Source organism: Oncorhynchus masou, chromosome 9 (genome assembly GCF_036934945.1).
Source record: "Oncorhynchus masou masou isolate Uvic2021 chromosome 9, UVic_Omas_1.1, whole genome shotgun sequence".
Classification (NCBI taxonomy): domain Eukaryota; kingdom Metazoa; phylum Chordata; class Actinopteri; order Salmoniformes; family Salmonidae; genus Oncorhynchus; species Oncorhynchus masou.
Genome location: NC_088220.1, coordinates 31,153,995 through 31,173,512, shown reverse-complemented (window position 1 = coordinate 31,173,512; position 19,518 = coordinate 31,153,995). Strand labels below are relative to the sequence as shown.

The window sequence follows — 19,518 nt, the reverse complement described above, 5'->3', positions numbered from 1 at the left end:
GGACAGAATGGATCAATACCCGATTAATATAGCAACACGCATGCCCCGCCCACCCGAGGAGCTGTCTTTTTCAGCCATCTATTTCCTGTGATTTGGGGTGAAAAATCAATTTGTCACTTAAATGGTCGCTGGATTGATTGCATTCATTTGACTCCTGCGACTCTTTCATACTTGCTTGTGCCTGACTTTCTTTCCAATTAACGTTATGACCGTGGAAATGTTTGTAATGACCTGTCAAGCACATCCCGGTAATGGTGGAAAAGGGATCAATGGAATACATTGTCTTATCGTTGAATCAACAAGAACGCTAAACCTTCGTCAGGGATTTAACGCACCGTCACAACATTTACATCACAAGAAAGATACCTTCATTTTGATGGTAGTTAATTTTATGTGGAATTGAAATAGAGTATTCATTTAATATAGTTTAAATGTTTACAAAATTAGATTCCGAAAATGAACACTCGGGAAAGTGATATTATGTCTGCTCTCGCAAACAATGTGAAGTATGTATAGCTCGGTTTAATCTAGAGCCAAGCGTGTTGATCTTGAAACCGAGGGAATCCTGCTATTGACACACTTTAATTAATGAGGCAATATAGACAGGGCAGGTGAGTACAGGGAGGTCTAGACAGAGCAGGTGAATACAGGTAGGATAGACAGAGCAGGTGAGTACAGGTTGGGTAGACAGAGCAGGTGAGTACAGGTAGGGTAGACAGAGCAGGTGAGTACAGGTTGGGTAGACAGAGCAGGTGAGTACAGGTAGGGTAGACAGAGCGGGTGAGTGCAGGTAGGGTAGACAGAGCAGGTGAATACAGGTAGGGTAGACAGAGCAGGTGAGTACAGGTAGGGTAGACAGATCAGGAGAATACAGGTAGGGTAGACAGAGCAGGTGAGTGCAGGTAGGTCTAGACAGAGCAGGTGAGTGCAGGTAGTGTAGACAGAGCAGGTGAGTGCAGGTAGGTCTAGACAGAGCAGGTGAGTACAGGTAGGTCTAGACAGAGCAGGTGAGTGCAGGTAGGTCTAGACAGAGCAGGTGAATACAGGTAAGTCTAGACAGAGCAGGTGAATACAGGTAGGTCTAGACAGAGCAGGTGAGTACAGTTTGGTCTAGAAAGAGCAGGTGAGTACAGGTAGGTCTAGACAGAGCAGGTGAGTGCAGGTAGGTCTAGACAGAGCAGGTGAATACAGGTAGGTCTAGACAGAGCAGGTGAGTACAGGTAGGTCTAGACAGAGCAGGTGAATACAGGTAGGTCTAGACAGAGCAGGTGAGTACAGTTAGGTCTAGAAAGAGCAGGTGAGTACAGGTAGGTCTAGAAAGAGCAGATGAATACAGGTAGGTCTAGAAAGAGCAGATGAATACAGGTAGGTCTAGACAGAGCAGATGAATACAGGTAGGTCTAGACAGAGCAGGTGAATACAGGTAGGTCTAGAAAGAGCAGGTGAATACGGGTAGGTCTAGACAGAGCAGGTGAGTACAGGTAGGTCTAGAGAGAGCAGGTGAGTACAGGTAGGTCTAGACAGAGCAGGTGAATACAGGTAGGTCTAGAGAGAGCAGGTGAGTACAGGTAGGTCTAGACAGAGCATGTGAATACAGGTAGGTCTAGAGAGAGCAGGTGAGTACAGGTAGGTCTAGAGAGAGCATGTGAGTACAGGTAGGTCTAGACAGAGCAGGTGAATACAGGTAGGTCTAGAGAGAGCAGGTGAGTACAGGTAGGTCTAGAGAGAGCAGGTGAGTACAGGTAGGTCTAGAGAGAGCAGGTGAGTACAGGTAGGTCTAGACAGAGCAGGTGAGTACAGGTAGGTCTAGACAGAGCAGGTGAGTACAGGTAGGTCTAGACAGAGCAGGTGAATACAGGTAGGTCTAGAGCAGAGTACAGGTAGGTCTAGACAGAGCAGTACAGGTAGGTCTAGACAGAGCAGGTGAATACAGGTAGGTCTAGAGAGAGCAGGTGAGTACAGGTAGGTCTAGAGAGAGCATGTGAGTACAGGTAGGTCTAGACAGAGCAGGTGAATACAGGTAGGTCTAGACAGAGCAGGTGAGTACAGGTAGGTCTAGACAGAGCAGAGGAGTACAGGTAGGTCTAGACAGAGCAGGTGAATACAGGTAGGTCTAGAAAGAGCAGGTGAGTACAGGTAGGTCTAGACAGAGCAGGTGAGTGCAGGTAGGTCTAGACAGAGCAGGTGAGTGCAGGTAGGTCTAGACAGAGCAGGTGAATACAGGTAGGTCTAGACAGAGCAGGTGAGTACAGGTAGGTCTAGACAGAGCAGGTGAGTACAGGTAGGTCTAGACAGAGCAGGTGAATACAGGTAGGTCTAGAAAGAGCAGGTGAGTACAGGTAGGTCTAGACAGAGCAGGTGAATACAGGTAGGTCTCGACAGAGCAGGTGAATACAGGTAGGTCTAGACAGAGCAGGTAAGTGCAGGTAGGGTAGACAGAGCAGGTGAGTGCAGGTAGGGTAGACAGAGCAGGTGAGTGCAGGTAGGGTAGACAGAGCAGGTGAGTACAGGTAGGGTAGACAGAGCAGGTGAATACAGGTAGGGTAGACAGAGCAGGTGTGTACAGGTAGGGTAGACAGAGCAGGTGAGTGCAGGTAGGGTAGACAGAGCAGGTGAGTGCAGGTAGGGTAGACAGAGCAGGTGAGTGCAGGTAGGGTAGACAGAGCAGGTGAGTGCAGGTAGGGTAGACAGAGCAGGTGTGTACAGGTAGGGTAGACAGAGCAGGTGAGTGCAGGTAGGGTAGACAGAGCAGGTGACTGCAGGTAGGGTAGACAGAGCAGGTGACTGCAGGTAAGGTAGACAGAGCAGGTGAGTGCAGGTAGGGTAGACAGAGCAGGTGTGTACAGGTAGGGTAGACAGAGCAGGTGTGTACAGGTAGGGTAGACAGAGCAGGTGAGTGCAGGTAAGGTGGACAGAGCAGGTGAGTGCAGGTAGGGTGGACAGAGCAGGTGACTGCAGGTAGGGTAGACAGAGCAGGTGACTGCAGGTAGGGTAGACAGAGCAGGTGAGTGCAGGTAGGGTAGACAGAGCAGGTGAGTACAGGTAGATCTAGACAGAGCAGGTGAATACAGGTAGGTCTAGAAAGAGCAGGTGAGTACAGGTAGGTCTAGACAGAGCAGGTGAAGGGTAGACAGAGCAGTGTACAGGTCTCGACAGGGAGACAGAGCAGGTGAATACAGGTAGGTCTAGACAGAGCAGGTAAGTGCAGGTAGGGTAGACAGAGCAGGTGAGTGCAGGTAGGGTAGACAGAGCAGGTGAGTGCAGGTAGGGTAGACAGAGCAGGTGAGTGCAGGTAGGGTAGACAGAGCAGGTGAGCAGGTGAGTGACAGAGCAGGTGAGGGTAGACAGAGCAGGTGAGTGCAGGTAGGGTAGACAGAGCAGGTGAGTACAGGTAGGGTAGACAGAGCAGGTGAGTGCAGGTAGGGTAGACAGAGCAGGTGACTGCAGGTAGGGTAGACAGAGCAGGTGACTGCAGGTAAGGTAGACAGAGCAGGTGAGTGCAGGTAGGGTAGACAGAGCAGGTGAATACAGGTAGGGTAGACAGAGCAGGTGAGTGCAGGTAGGGTAGACAGAGCAGGTGTTTGGTGGTTGCAGCCCTGTTCCACTCATTTCTGTTACTTTATTCATATATGTAAATACAGTTGGCATGCTTATGCAAATGAGGCACATATCATTTTCTTTATTTTAACACAAAATGTATATTTTTAAATACCTGATACAATATGCACATTTATATATGAGTGAAATCAACAACAACAAAAAAGGTGTCTTGGACAATAAATTGAATACCTGAATTCCCACCAAAATCCCTGAACTCTGTGCCAGTAAAATGTTTTATCTGCTATAATCAAGACAATCTCTGATTACAACAATTCAAAACATTTGGAGTATCTTCATCCAATATCCAACTGCTGCACTTATTAGAATAGTTTTTAAAACCTTTGAACAATTTGGATGAGCGTTGCTAGATGAATATTCACACAGTGTTCACTGCCAGAGAAGAGTCCAATCCAGTAAAACCAGTAAAGAGTCAACGTTTATGGACCTTGTTATGGACAACGTTTATGGGTAGCTATGAGTAATATAGCGGCTGGGCACTCTTCCTGCCTGCCTCTCTCCTAACGACCATTGACTGACTGATATTTGTTGTGCAAACAGTCACCGGGGCCCAGTAGAACAAATGGAGTAAAGCCAGAGTATAAACTGGATGGACCAGTCTATCAAAGATCTGTTGAACATGACAAACATGACAGGAGTAATTCCTACACACTAAAAACAAATGGTTCAATTTGTGTCAAATAAGGGTTATTTGGATTGTGACCATATCGGATCCCTTTTTGATGCTGTACTGAACCCTTATTTGAAGGTTCTATAAAGAACCATGCTCATATGGTTCTAAATGGACCCGTTATGGTGCTATAAAAGAGCCCTTTCCTAAGGTTCTATAAAGAACTATTACACCAGGTTCTATATAGCTCCAAAAGGGGTTCCACTATCATTAAAACCCTTTGAATGCAAAGATCCATTGAAGGGCTCAAAGGGTTCTTTGGGTCTGTATGGTTCCACATAGAACCATCCCCTCTCCCGAGGAACCCTCATTCCTTGGTGTGTGTGCTCCAGGCTAATGCAGGACAGGCTGGTAGCCTAAAGACTGTAACTGTATGAAAGGATATGAGGATGTTGGCAGCTATTGATTCTTACACACCACGTTATTCAACATTAAATCTGACACAGAGGCTTAGCCTACCTGTGAGCTGCTGTGGCCACAGCTTAACCCGCACAGACCCTTAACAGACAGCAGAGGGCAGCGTTCAGAGTAGACCAAGGTCACAAAAGGCTCGGGCCAAAATTGGATTGATTACTATCCTGATGATCAAGGCTCCCGCGCTTCTTTGTCCTCCCAGCAGAAGTGAAAGCGTGTCCTGATCTTACCCTTAACACGAGGCTGATGTTGTAATATAGACACCACACTAACAGAAGCATGCAGGCTACTTGACCTCAACCACACTCACTTGAGCAAGAGCTTGAGTTAAACACATCCCTCATCCCGTAAAAAGCATGACATACAGACAGCTGTATCATATTTCAAATGAATGCTTGTAAACTGTCATTGTGGTTCGGTACTTTAACAAAGCATGTAGCTGAGTCGCTGCATGCTTCTGAATATGTTATCGGTGAGATGATAAGTGAGCTTTGCTGTGAGCGTCAATCACACGGCTCTGTTCCCACATGGCAGTGCTGACAGGCAGGTCAACTGACACCGGCAGGGTCAAGGGTGCCCCTTGCCCTCTCAGTCCAATGGTGGCCGCTAGGAGGATGGCCTCGGCAGCACTAGCAGGTCACTCATCACACACAGGCAAACGCACACACAAATGCAGGCACCCCCCCCCCCACCCACCCCCCACCCCACACACACACACACACACACACACACACACACACACACACACACACACACACACACACACACACACACACACTCTCTCTCTCTCTCTCCGTAGTGTGCCCAGAGACAAGCACACATGAACACACTGCACGCAGATGCACGGTCGACAGATGAGTCTATGAGTTACTTATCATGAGTCAACAAACAGCATGCAGTGTTCACTAGAAACATCCCTATGAGCAGTCATGGTAACGAAATAGACCAATCACACAAATAGGACATTCCGTTTTTACAGTATCAGGAATCACACTTTTAGGCCCGAACTAGATTCAACTCTTTGTGCTCTCTGTCACCTGGGGCTGCATGGCAAACAGCCCAGGAACACAAGACACAAAGGACATTGATTTAAGGGCCAGTACTCACTGCCCCCCTCTGAGGGGTCAAAATGTATCGCTCTCTCCCTCCAACAGTAACCAGAGAATTGACTACAGAAATGTGTGTTAAAATAACACTATTGCTGCCATGTCTGGTATCTATCTGAAACTTGTTCTCTGAGGATTACTTTGATGTCATCTATACGGATGGGTGATCTCTGTGTTTACTTGTAGTTCTTCAGAGTGAACTCTGATGATGCTGTATGCAATCGTCTTCTCAGGAATGCTGTCTTGTCTCTATGGTAACAAGCCTACCCTGCAGGTCATCACAAATAGACGTGACCCCTTCCTAGAGGTTGGCTGGTTCGATATATTCGTTTTACTACTTTTGGTTTGGTCCGAAGACTGGTCACCAGTTGATTTTGTATACAAACAAGTCAGATCTGGTAGAAATGGAATGGTCTGTTGTCCTCTCTCTTATCCTGTATCCAGCCCATTAGAGAATGGTCTGTTGTCCTCTCTCTTATCCTGTATCCAGTCCATTAGAGAACGATCTGTTGTCCTCTCTCTTATTCTATATCCAGCCCATTAGAGAATGGTCTGTTGTCCTCTCTCTTATCCTGTATCCAGCCCATTTCTCTTATATCCAGCCCATTAGAGAATGGTCTGTTGTGTATCCAGTCCATTAGAGAATGGTCTGTTGTCCTCTCTCTTATCCAGCCCATTAGAGAATGGTCTGTATCCAGCCCATTAGAGAATGGTCTGTTGTGCTCTCTCTTAGTATCCAGCCCATTAGAGAATGGTCTGTTGTCTCTCTCTTATCTGCCCATTAGAGAATGGTCTGTTGTCCTCTCTCTTATGTCCTCTCTCTTATCCTGTATCCATCCAGCCCATTAGAGAATGGTCTGTTGTCCTCTCTCTTATCCTGTATCCATCCATTAGAGAAGCCCATTAGAGAATGGTCTGTTGTATCCTGTATCCAGTCCATTAGAGAATGGTCTGTTGTCCTCTCTCTTATCCTGTATCCAGCCCATTAGAGAATGGTCTGTTGTCCTCTCTCTTATCCTGTATCCAGTCCATTAGAGAATGGTCTGTTGTCCTCTCTCTTATCCTGTATCCAGCCCATTAGAGAATGGTCTGTTGTCCTCTCTCTTATCCTGTATATCCAGTCCTCTCTCTTATCCTATATCCAGCCCATTAGAGAATGGTCTGTTGTCTCTCCTGTATCCAGTCCATTAGAGAATGGTCTGTTGTCCTCTCTCTTATTCTATATCCAGCCCATTAGAGAATGGTCTGTTGTCCTCTCTCTTATCCTGTATCCAGCCCATTAGAGAATGGTCTGTTGTCCTCTCTCTTATCCTGTATCCAGTCCATTAGAGAATGGTCTGTTGTCCTCTCTCTTATTCTATATCCAACCCATAAGAGAACGGTCTGTTGTTCTCTCTCTTATCCTGTATCCAGCCCTAGAGAATGGTCTGTTGTCCTCTCTCTTTGTCCTGTAGTTCCAGCCCATTAGAGAATGGTCTGTTGTCCTCTCTCTTATCCTGTATCCAGCCCATTAGAGAATGGTCTGTTGTCCTCTCTCTTATCCTGTATCCAGTCCATGAGAGAATGGTTGTATGATACTTTTATATTTCCTAGGCTTCTAGGCCTCTTTGTCCTGTAAGTTAGCCTTAGGATCTAAATGCCTAGAATTAAGCTTTGTTAATGTCAGTATTACCTTGTAACTTGAGATTTATACCTTGTATGTGAATTTTACAAAGTTATTAAATAATACTTGTGTTTTGCATTCACTTCCTATGACCATGTATTGCTCTTAGTCAGCTAAATGCATAATACTTGATTCCACATGGTATTTCTATAATATTAAACGTAGTCAGATAACCTAATATATTCCACTCGTACATCAAGCCTCTCTTGAGCCACCTTCCTTCATTCTATCTCTACAGAAGCTATTCTCCCCCTAACCTGCCTCACTGCACCAAATCAGTGAATTTGCAGACTCATTTAATGTCCCTCCCATCCTCCACTCAGGTGACAGCATGCCTGGAATGCTGATGAGGGCCTCCTCACTGGCCAACCACTGAACTGAGCTGTCCCATTCACTAGCCCCCACTGCTAGGGCTTCCTCACTGACCAGCCACTGATCTGAGCCATCCCATTCACTAGCCCCCACTGCTAGGGCTTCCTCACTGACCAGCCACTGATCTGAGCCATCCCATTCACTAGCCCCCACTGCTAGGGCTTCCTCACTGACCAGCCACTGATCTGAGCCATCCCATTCACTGACCAGCCACTGATCTGAGCCATCCCATTCACTAGCCCCCACTGCTAGGGCCTCCTCACTGACCAGCCACTGATCTGAGCCATCCCATTCACTAGCCCCCACTGCTAGGGCCTCCTCACTGACCAGCCACTGATCTGAGCCATCCCATTCACTAGCCCCCACTGCTAGGGCTTCCTCACTGACCAGCCACTGATCTGAGCCATCCCATTCACTAGCCCCCACTGCTAGGGCCTCCTCACTGACCAGCCACTGATCTGAGCCATCCCATTCACTAGTCCCCCCACTGCTAGGGATGGGGCTGAGGCTGAGGCTGAGCTTCCTGGGGCTGAGACTGATGGACCAGCCACTGATCTGAGCCTCCCAGGATCACTAGGCCCAGGGATGGGGCCTCCTGGGGCTGAGGCAGGGATGGGGCTGAGATAAGGATGGGGCCATGGGGATGGGGCTGAGGCTAGGATGGGGCTGAGGACCAGCTGAGGCTGATCTGAGGCTGGGGATCCCATAAGGATGGCCCCCAAGGCTAGGGATGGGGCTGACTGACCAGGACTGATGGGGCTGAGGAGCCATCCCAAGGATGGCCCCCAGGCTAGGGATTGGGCTCACTGACCAGGCATGGGGCTGATCTGAGGCTGGGGATGGGGCTGAGGAGCCATGGGGCTGAGGATTGGGCTGAGCCTGGGGACTGAGGCTGGGGATGGGGCTGAGGCTGGGGACTGGGCTGAGCCACTGATCTGAGCCATAAGGATTCACTGGGGATGGGGCCCTGGGGATGGGGCTGAGGATAAGGGCTGAGGCTCCTCATGGGGCTGATAAGGATGGGGCTGAGGCTGATGGGGCTGAGCCTGGGGATCCCATTAAGGATGGGGCTGAGGCTGGGGATGGGGCTGAGGCTGGGGATGGGGCTGAGGATGGGGATGGGGCCAGGATAAGGATGGGGCTGAGGCTGGGGATGGGGCTGAGGATAAGGATGGGGCTGAGGATAAGGATGGGGCTGAGGCTGGGGATGGGGCTGAGGATAAGGATGGGGCTGAGGCTGGGGATGGGGCTGAGGCTGGGGATGGGGCTGAGGCTGGGGATGGGGCTGAGGATAAGGATGGGGCTGAGGATAAGGATGGGGCTGAGGCTGGGGATGGGGCTGAGGATAAGGATGGGGCTGAGGATAAGGATGGGGCTGAGCCTGAGGCTGAGGCTAGGGATGGGGCTGAGGGATGGGGCTGATGGATGGGGCTGAGGCTGGGGATTGGGCTGAGGGATGGGGCTGAGGCTGGGGATTGGGCTGAGGGATGGGGCTGAGGCTGGGGATTGGGCTGAGGGATGTGGATGAGGGATGGGGCTGAGGCTGGGGATTGGGCTGAGGGATGGGGCTGAGGCTGGGGCTGAGGCTGAGGAATGGGTCCTAGGCTAGGGATGGCACTGAGGGATGGGGCTGAGGCTGGGGATTGGGCTGAGGGATGGGGCTGAGGCTGGGGATTGGGCTGAGGGATGGGTCCTAGGCTAGGGATGGCACTGAGGGATGGGGCTGAGGCTGGGGATTGGGCTGAGGGATGGGGCTGAGGGATGGGGCTGAGGCTGAGGCTGGGGATTAGGCTGAGGGATGGGGCTGAGGGATGGGTCTGAGGCTAGGGATGGGGCTGGTGTTGAGTATGGGCTGGGGTTGGGAATGGTGACCAGCTGTAATGCAGGGAGGGAGGGCTGGGGAGGGAGGGCTGGGGCCCTTGTGTGGCTGATGTAGTTGTAAGCAGCACCAGGGTGTATCAGAGGAGAGGTGGGTGGGGCACTAGGTCTTTGGTTAAAGCTTTTGACGTGATGTGACGCGTGACCACAGTGTGTGTTTGACATGGGCCAATAAGATGAGGGATTTGAAAAATGATATCTGTCACGTGAGCATTAAATCTGACTGTAATTCATTGAATGAACGAAAATCTGATTACGTTAGGGAAATGATTGGTTCATGACAGTGCAATACTACTAAGGTTGAATAGTTTAAACTAGAAGGTACACATAGGAATCCCTAGAGCCAACAAATACATTGAAGTACTGTGACTGGAATCTTTCTAGAAGCATTCACACCTTCAACAAAGGCATCAGGTTCCTTTCTCCAGGCTTGGCTCCTATTTATGTCATGTCACACACTAAGATACGTGTAGCAGCCACGTACTGTACAACACAATCTTCTGCGTTAACTCGTCCATTCAATTCAATATGGTGAGCGATTACTGACATGTTTATTGCACAGTCCCTATTTGACTGACCATACGTAATGCTATTAATGCATGGATTTTAAAAAATATTGCCATTACTTGATTGTTTTGGGGGCTGGTTAAATCATGACGGGATATAAGACCCAATTTTGGCAGAATGAACATGCTAGGTAAACGAGATTTTTATCGGATGTCCTGGATTGATTTATTATGGACTATCAATATTACATTAAAAACCACTTCACTTAAAGCAGGTGAAAAAGCGGTTGTAAACGGATGCACGAGCGCTCGTGCACAAACACACACACACACACACACACACAATGTGTAATACGAGACCGTAGTATTCCATAAAAAGTGTTCCCTTAATGGACCATAGAAATCAGCCTAGGATCAATTTCATTAACATTTTGACTTAGCTGGAACAAAGTTATGAGGCAATATTGAATCATTCAGGTGATATGAAATCAGGCATCACCTCCCATTCAGGGACCATTACAACATCAATCACAACAAGGTACTACTTTAGAGCAGATACATAGGGCCCTGATTCACAGGCGGTTGTCTAGAGTAAATGGCCTGTAGTTACTGAAGTGTACACCCTACTAGAAAGTTGGTGTTTTATGCTCTCCTGCTTTGAATTGAATTACTTTCTACCAAACTTCTCAGTGTTTATTTTTCCTGAGCTGGTCTATAAATATTACCGGTGGTGACCATGTGATGCAATTGCAAACACTTGTAATGAAAGGTCTGTGTGACATCGTCATCGTGTGACATCGTCATCAGCAGCCCACTGATGAGCACATGGTGTTACCACTGTTGAACTGACTAATGCTGTGATGTCTGTCTTCCTCCATCACTCCCAGACAACCACTTCTTTCTCTCTCTCTCTGTCTCTCTGTCTGTCTGTCTGTCTGTCTGTCTGTCTGTCTGTCTGTCTGTCTTGTCTGTCTGTCTGTCTTGTCTTGTCTTGTCTTGTCTGTCTGTCTGTCTGTCTGTCTGTCTGTCTGTCTGTCTTGTCTGTCTGTCTCTGCATATCACAGAGTCACTATCTCTCTCTCTGTCTGTCTCTCTGTCTGTCTCTCTCTCTCTCTCTCTCTGTCTGTCTCTCTCTGTCTGTCTGTCTCTCTGTCTGTCACTATCTCTCTCTCTCTCTGTCTGTCTCTCTGTCTGTCTGTCACTCTCTCTCTCTTTCTGTCTGTCTCTCTTTGTCTGTCTCTCTCTGTCTGTCTCTCTCTGTCTGTCTGTCTCTGTCTGTCTGTCTCTCTCCCAGACAACTACTACTTTTTCTCTCTCTCCACTTCTGACACCAGTGTAGAAAATGGCGGGACAGGGGAGCGAATCTGGGTTGCTGGAGTGAAAGGTAAACACCCTACGCATAGCACCAATAGAGTTGGCTCACATTAGCAAGGATCGCTACAATCTGTTGTGCATTATGCAAGATGCGTAGAGCATTTTTAAAGGTATTTTTTAAAATCTGGTTAACAGATTTTTACATTGTGTACAAGTTGACTGAGAAAGTGAAGCAGGACTTTCTCGAAGCTTCTCACCTCCCCCGCATCCTCAGCACTGGCCTCCTTCACTGCATTCTGGGTTGTGTTCAGTTGCAGGGTCACCTCGTAACATTCTTGGATATCTGCAAGGAATTGAATAAACACCAAGTTATCAAAATAAAGGCCATTGTCTCCTCAGATGTGAGTACTTGAAAGACAATCCCCCCGCCCCCCAAAAAATAGTTTGTTTCCTTCAGTGTGGTTCTCTGTATGGGTGGGACATCTATTCACTATTTCTCATTTATGTTTTTGTCGAAAACTTTTCTAAATGTTGTTGTACGACTCAAATCCTGTCTGCTCAATGTCCAATCTGCCCCAACTTCAACAACAAGTCATCTTTTGTATGGTCTAATAAAGATCAGCACTCTGCCTCCTACGGAATTGAGTTTAGACTAAATTATAAGGGAGAAGTAGAGATTTCTCCACAAATACCCCATCTGCACGAATGGTATGGCATGAAGACGTTGGACTGTCTGTGATGTCCATAGACCCCCTGAGGTCATTGGTGCCTATACCTAGATGTTAGTCAGATCAGGAAAAACTCCTGTTCTGTGTCACTTCCTCTCACTCCATCACCACTAGGCCATGCTGTGTTCCACTGCTGTCCAGCTCTGTACCGCAGGCCTCCCTCACTGCCAGCCCAAAACGTCTCACCCTCCCAAATCCTGCTTACTCTCCTACCATGACCATTGCCTTCATTTCCTCAACTCATCCACCTTCTTTATTTGAGTTTCTAAAACACTCCCCCTTCCTCTCTTCCCTCTCCTCCTTTCTCTCCCTCCTTTCCTCCCCCTTCCTCTCTCTCCCTCTTCTCCTCCCTTCCCTTCCCCTCTCCTCCCCCTTCCTCCTCTCTCTCCTCCCTTCCCCTCTGCTACCACCTCTCTCTCTCCTCCCTCTCCCTTCATCACCTTTCGGGTCATTTAGCTGCTGTGTCCTGTGGTCACCTATTGACTGGCAGCCACTTGATGAGAATGCGGGGAGACATTGTTGCTGATGTCACATACTGGCCCCCTTGCTGAACTGTTGACATAAAGAGATCGCTGTTCTCATAAGAGCTCAGGCTACAACTTTGTTAGCTGGCAGGACACATGGACAGAAACAATGTGTAGAAAGCAGATCAACAATAACTTGAAATGTATAAATATGTATTGTGTACAAATATGTATGTGATTTCTGTGAACTAGAGCTAAAGGAGTGAAGGCACTGTATGTACCAATGTGTGTGTGTGTGCGTGTGTGTGTGTGTGTGTGTGTGTGTGTGTGTGTGTGTGTGTGTGTGTGTGTGTGTGTGTGTGTGTGTGTGTGTGTGTGTGTGTGTGTGTGTGTGTGTGTGTGTGTGTGTGTGTGTGTGTGTGTGTGTGTATCCCAACAGTGGGAACAAAAGTGGAAGAAGGGGGCATGTGAATCATCACTGTGTAAGAGTGTCTGATTGTGTGGGAGTAGAAGCAGAGATTTTTGCTGCCCAGCTGGTTTGAGAGGCACACACACACACACAATTATTTAGTCCTATGATTTTACAATGTAGTATTTAGCTTTGTTGTAAGCATTGTACAAACAATGCAAACATATAACTTGCCCTGATAGTAAAACAAAATAATTGAGATAAATATATTACTGCATATCGCTCGTGTAAATTGTTCAATTTATTTGAAATTACTTTGCACTAACCACCACTTATATGAAACCATTATCACACGGCAAACCCTTAAAAAAGGTGCATTATCAACAGAGAACAGTGTGTTCAGAGCTGTGAAGAGGTGCAATGTTTTCCCAAAACCCAGAGTCAGATGAAACCTCAGAGGCTGCTGCTTCCTCTTTCTCCAGCTTTCCAAAACATTTTCCAACCCTCGAAGACCACATCAATTCCTGGCCACGGAACAGAAAATACAAACCCTGTTTTATCCCGGTTACCTCTTTCACAGGCCCTCTCACAGATCTCTGTTCAGCACTGTGGACCCGTTTTGGGATGTCCTGGTTAGAATGTGTGCCTCAGTCAGTCTATAATGTCTCCAGCTGTTACATCTCTCTGTTCTACAAACGACACCGGGGGCTTTGTATGTATATGTGTGTGTGTGTGTGTGTGTGTGTGTGTGTGTGTGTGTGTGTGTGTGTGTGTGTGTGTGTGTGTGTGTGTGTGTGTGTGTGTGTGTGTGTGTGTGTGTGTGTGTGTGTGTGTGTGTGTGTGTGTGTGTGTGTACACCCATGTTAGACCCCGCCTCTACGTATATCCGGTAGACCTATTCAAGTGTACTGGAGACATCTCTCCACTCATAGCCAGCTCTGGGTGAATCAGCCTGAAAATAATGTGGCCCTGAGTGCTTTCCATGGGATGACAATGAGCAACAGACAGACAGACACTCTGCTCATTAGAATCTAACAAAATTGGGTCAGAGGTAAAGGAGCGTACAATTCCAACCTCCCTCCCCTCCTACCCTACAATAATATCCTCCTCCACTACTTATGGACTAAGTTGTGGGAGTGTTGTGTGTGGGTGTGTATGTGTGTGTGTGCGTGGTTGGGTGGGTGTTTGTGTGTGCCCAAACCCCCCCCCCTCTAGCCACGACCTCTTCCTGCATGTTTGCATGTTGGGGAACAAAGAGATGAGTCCGCAGTTAAGGCGACCTTTGTTCATGATTGTGCAACCATGCAAAACATCCAATCAAGCGCTCAGTGCTCCAACTTCCCACAGTGCATCACAAGCAAGGGCACTCCCATTCATTCACACATCAAATACTCAAATACTGTACAATGCTGCCCACAGCTGAACTGATGAACACTTCTTTACACCAGTCATGCCAGTTTTCAGTCACTTTCATAATACCTTGTTTGACACAGTGCCAATACTGTTCATTTACACATTTCCCCACTGTGACACAGCATACCGATAGCGATACATTGGCAACAACAAAAATACAGCCAGTGGCAAAAATAGCTTCACCACTACAACAATCCCACTACAACAAGTAGCCTAAACAAAGTCCATCTACCTCTATTTAAATAGGTACTGTACAAATGTACAGTAGTGACAGTAGCAAACAAACCTCGGCCCTGAAGGAAAACAGCAGAGAGCATCTGGGAGGCTAATGCGGTGAGTAATGTTTGAATAACCCTGTGTTCCCGTTAGCTGTGTAAACGTTCAGCACCTCCCCTGTGCCTGGGCTGATGATTAAAACCACATGTTGAGGAGAAAACCCGGGCCTCATTTGACCCCGCTCTGCCCCTGGGTCTAAGACTCTCTCTCTCACCCACAGACTCTCTCGGCTGTATCCTCAGGCTGAACTCAGGCCAGGAGAAACAGAGGGTGAGGATGGCGCGGGCAAAGGCAGCCATGAGCTGTTTTTTTTCTACAGTACTCTACTCTACCGTACCTCCAGCCCCAGACTATGGCTGCACATTCCTGCCCTGGGATCCAGACTCTTTGGAGTGGAATGCTTGGAATCCTGACTCGGAATCTGAAACCCCCTCACTGTACCCCAGCCTACTCTTTGATGTGGAGGCAACCTCTTTAATAAATCAGACATAAACTGCTGGGATAGTCATATGTGGTTTACAAAGCCATCCTTTGAATACTGGAGATATTGACCACATGAACAGGCTGACAGATACATCAATATATCTGGTCTTTTCTGTTGGGATTTTAACACATCGTTTTCTAGTTAGACCGCAGCAACAGTTTCGCTAATAGCACATTATCATCAACGTATCTGTTCAGCGGGTTTGGACAGGCAGGCATCCACGTCTGGAGAGACCACTGGTCACGGTGGACAGCCTCCTCAGTCTACCCTCTTCTCCAGTCCTCCCCCCTGCTCCATGGACCCCCATCCCCCATGGAGGCTCCAGAGTTCTGGGCAGAGCAGCCGAAGCAGCAGACCCACAGGGTAGCATCATTCGGGAATGATAATGATAATTTGAGGGGCCACTCAGCCATTGGTTAAATGGAACTAATTTGTCTCTTTTGCAGGGTAAAAAGACAAAAGTGAAATATAGTTTCACAGGAGCTGATTTGGTGCCGTAACTGCTTATTAAGGTATCGTTGCAATACACTCAAGAATCAGTTTAGCTCATGGTTCCAGTTAAGCAATGATACTGTCGAGGTGGTGAGGTCATGCACATTCATGGTATTGCAAAAATCTATTCTGGACTGGTAACACCCTATTATTACAGCTCATACTGCAGTGTTTTGGCTGTTGCGAATGAACCACATCTAGGAAGTCTTCCTATGAGATGATCCTGACCAAGGCAGGATAAAATGGCACAGTGCAAATACTGACTGATGTGCAAGTTGAAAAAATATGTGTAAAGAAATGTGAGCCTCTGGTAAAACGTTGAGCTCTCTGAGAGGGCCGGCTTGTGATCAGCCCATAGACAGTGTCACGGCCATGTTTAATAGGATTTCATTACCATCCGAGTACATTAGAGAGGGGGGGGGGTTACAGCAAAACCTTTTGTGAGTTGAACTGAAAGGCCTCTTTCATGGGACTTCACTGAAAAACGTTTAGGCTCTTCCCACAAAAATGAATATAACCTGACTGTGCCATCTATGTCTTTTAGCTCTGGTCAAGAACAACCCTCCACACAAAAACAACTAGTGAGGCGTTGCTCATTTTCTTGAAACTAAACGCACTAGTTGAGTGTTTCCCAACCCTGGCCTGGTGGACGCTCAACAGTACACATTGTTATTGTAACCCTGGACAAGTACACCTGATTCAACTTGTCAACTAATCATCAAGCCCTCAATGAGCTGAACGAGGTGTGTTTGTCCACGGCTGTAATGAAAAATGTGTACTGTTTGGTGTACTCGAGGACCAGGGATGGGAAACACTGCACTAGCTGATTTGTTGTCTGGTTGGACTGAGACTTCTTTATTCATAAAATAATAATAGTGAAAGCATGTGCGTATTTTCCTCGTCTTACCAAGTAGGGCGTGAAACAGTTGGCTGCCGAAGATAGCGGAGACCTTCCCCACGCTGGTCTTCAGGGCCTGTTCCTCTGGCCTGGTCAGACTATCCTGGTACTGTCTCAGCAGACCCACTGCCCTCTCTGTGTCTGACAACATGGATGCTTCATGTTAACACCCTCACAGAGCCAGTCGTAGTGATAAAAAGTTAAGAAACTGATCAGATGTGCAGTGCAGTGCAACATTACCATTATGGTCCTTCAAACATTTGGCAATATTATTCCACTATTAGCATAACACAAGTCTAAGTGTACGTGAAACAGTAGGAAATTTCTAAACTGAGGGTTTAGAGGCACACTTGTGATAGGCTACTATGCAATTTAGGATCAAGTTGGTTTTGTTCATTGCTCAAGAGTTTGTCTGACTTTTAGTGCTGCTATGGGCAGGAAAGGGGAGTACTATCAGAACTAGAGTATAGTATGCCTACTCTATACTGAAAAGCAGCCATACTCTATACTGTATACCAGCCATACTCTATACTGTATAGCAGCCATAGTCTATACTGTATAGCAGCCATACCCTATATTGTATAGCAGCCATACCCTATATTGTATAGCAGCCATACCCTATACTGTATAGCAGCCATAGTCTATACTGTATAGCAGCCATACCCTATATTGTATAGCAGCCATACCCTATATTGTATAGCAGCCATACCCTATATTGTATAGCAGCCATACCCTATACTGTATAGCAGCCATAGTCTATACTGTATAGCAGCCATACCCTATATTGTATAGCAGCCATACCCTATATTGTATAGCAGCCATACAGCCTATATACTGTATAGCAGCTATACTGTATATCAGCCATATATACTGTATAGCAGCCATAGTCTATACTGTATAGCAGCCATACCCTATATTGTATAGCAGCCATACTGTATATCAGCCATACTCTATACTGTATATCAGCCATACCCTATACTGTATATCATATATACTGTATAGCAGCTATACTGTATAGCAGCCATACCCTATATTGTATAGCAGCCATACTCTATACTGTATAGCAGCCATACCCTATACTGTATAGCAGCCATACTCTATACTGTATAGCAGCCATACCCTATATTGTATAGCAGCCATACCCTATATTGTATAGCAGCCATACCCTATATTGTATAGCAGCCATACCCTATACTGTATAGCAGCCATAGTCTATACTGTATAGCAGAACATATTCCTATATTGTATAGCAGCCATACCCTATATTGTATAGCAGCCATACCCTATATTGTATAGCAGCCATACTCTATACTGTATAGCAGCCATACCCTATATTGTATAGCAGCCATACTCTATATATGGAACATATGGAATATGGAACATTTCTGGGATCTTTTATTTCAGCTCATCAAACATATGACCAACACTTTACACGTTGCGTTCTGAATTTTGTTCAGTATAGTATTTGAGTACCCCTGCTGTTTACATTGCATGAGGGTGCACAGCTGTTTGCTGAAGCCAGGTGGGAGGTGTAGGTAGCCTAATTAACAGCATTGAGATGATCCACCCTCACTTACTACAACCACATAAAGTTTATTATGAGTAAACTGAATTACTTCCCTTGGCAGTGTGAAAGTGCTCCATGGCAGTAGCCTATATATGAGTTCATGGAAACATACTTCCTGTTTTCGCTTAGAACATTTCAAGTTTCTTCCAAAAATGCACTAGTTCATTCTGTTCATGCTTCATAGCTGACAACACAGTGGCAAAACCACGGAAAACCTACATTGTAGTTTCTATTTTCGACGTGTCATTACTTTAACAACCATAACAGCGAATAAGCCTAAACGTTCTAAAAAAAACTGCCTCGAATAAACTTTTAGTTTAAATCTTTTCCTCTAAACTCCTGAGAAACATTATGTAGGCACTTACCATACTTGTGGACCATGGTGTGTAGAAAATATTTTGAGAACTACTTTTCGAGGCAAGCCGAAAACTAACTTCGGCGTTGAAAGTTGTACCGTTACTCTTCACCAAAACAACTGTAATCCCGCAGTTATAAACGCAACCACCAAAACAGACACTCCCAAATTCGCTCTACACTGAAATGTTACTTTAACCGTAGCAGCAGCAGGGCACTCGGCACGAGAAGAATTTCTTTCATGTGAAGTTCCCGGGAATTCTGTTGAAATAGTGAAAGGGTTTATGCGCCACTGTCGCGGCCTCGGCCCCTCGCCTAAACATGTGATCACTGTATATGAATGAGTCTGTAGCCCACCCATGGGGATGTGGGTCTATAGGCAGCCCAGCACCGACACATTCCTTGTCATTCAAAAATACACCCAGGTTTTTGTGGGATCATTTTCATCGACTAAAATCATAATTTCCATCATCTTCATCATTCATCTCTGCTAATTCTGTTCTCATGTCCTCCGGATCTAATGACACCTGTATATAACTTCGTTTGTTGCCTGTGTTCTATGTTCTGGATTGTTTTTATAATTTTTATTATTATTCAAAAATATTTATTTTTTTGCCCCTTGGTGTGAGAAAAGTGCTTTACAAATGAACTGAATTACTATTATTAATTATTATTATCATCGTCTTCATATCCACCACCACCAACCCGATTACTATCATCAGTATCACCTAGGAACAATTACTTTAAGTTCCAACTTTTTAAAATAGCCAACCAAAAATATTCAATAGTTTGACACTTGACCATCGCACAAAAACCTGGTTACTCCTGCCATCTAGTGGTTGGAGAAGAGACTTTCATATTGCCAAGGACCAGCATCTGCAGCAACTGAACC

General features: G+C 46.5%; 1 protein-coding gene across 2 annotated transcripts in view; it reads right to left on the bottom strand.

Annotated features, from left to right (window-relative positions):
• Window positions 1-19,433, bottom strand: part of LOC135545843 (disks large homolog 3-like) — a 139,895-nt gene extending 120,462 nt beyond the window's left edge. Inside the window, exons 1-3 of one of the 2 annotated variants that reach the window (XM_064973776.1) lie at window positions 18,638-19,433; window positions 16,715-16,846; window positions 11,799-11,884 (exon numbers count right to left, since the gene is read on the bottom strand). In XM_064973776.1, the coding sequence (XP_064829848.1) occupies window positions 11,799-11,884; window positions 16,715-16,846; window positions 18,638-18,653 (234 nt within the window). In that variant the 5' untranslated portion in view covers window positions 18,654-19,433. The remainder of the gene's footprint in view (window positions 1-11,798; window positions 11,885-16,714; window positions 16,847-18,637) is intronic. The other variant, XM_064973777.1, reaches the window with a different exon arrangement.
• Window positions 19,434-19,518: the final 85 nt, after the last annotated feature.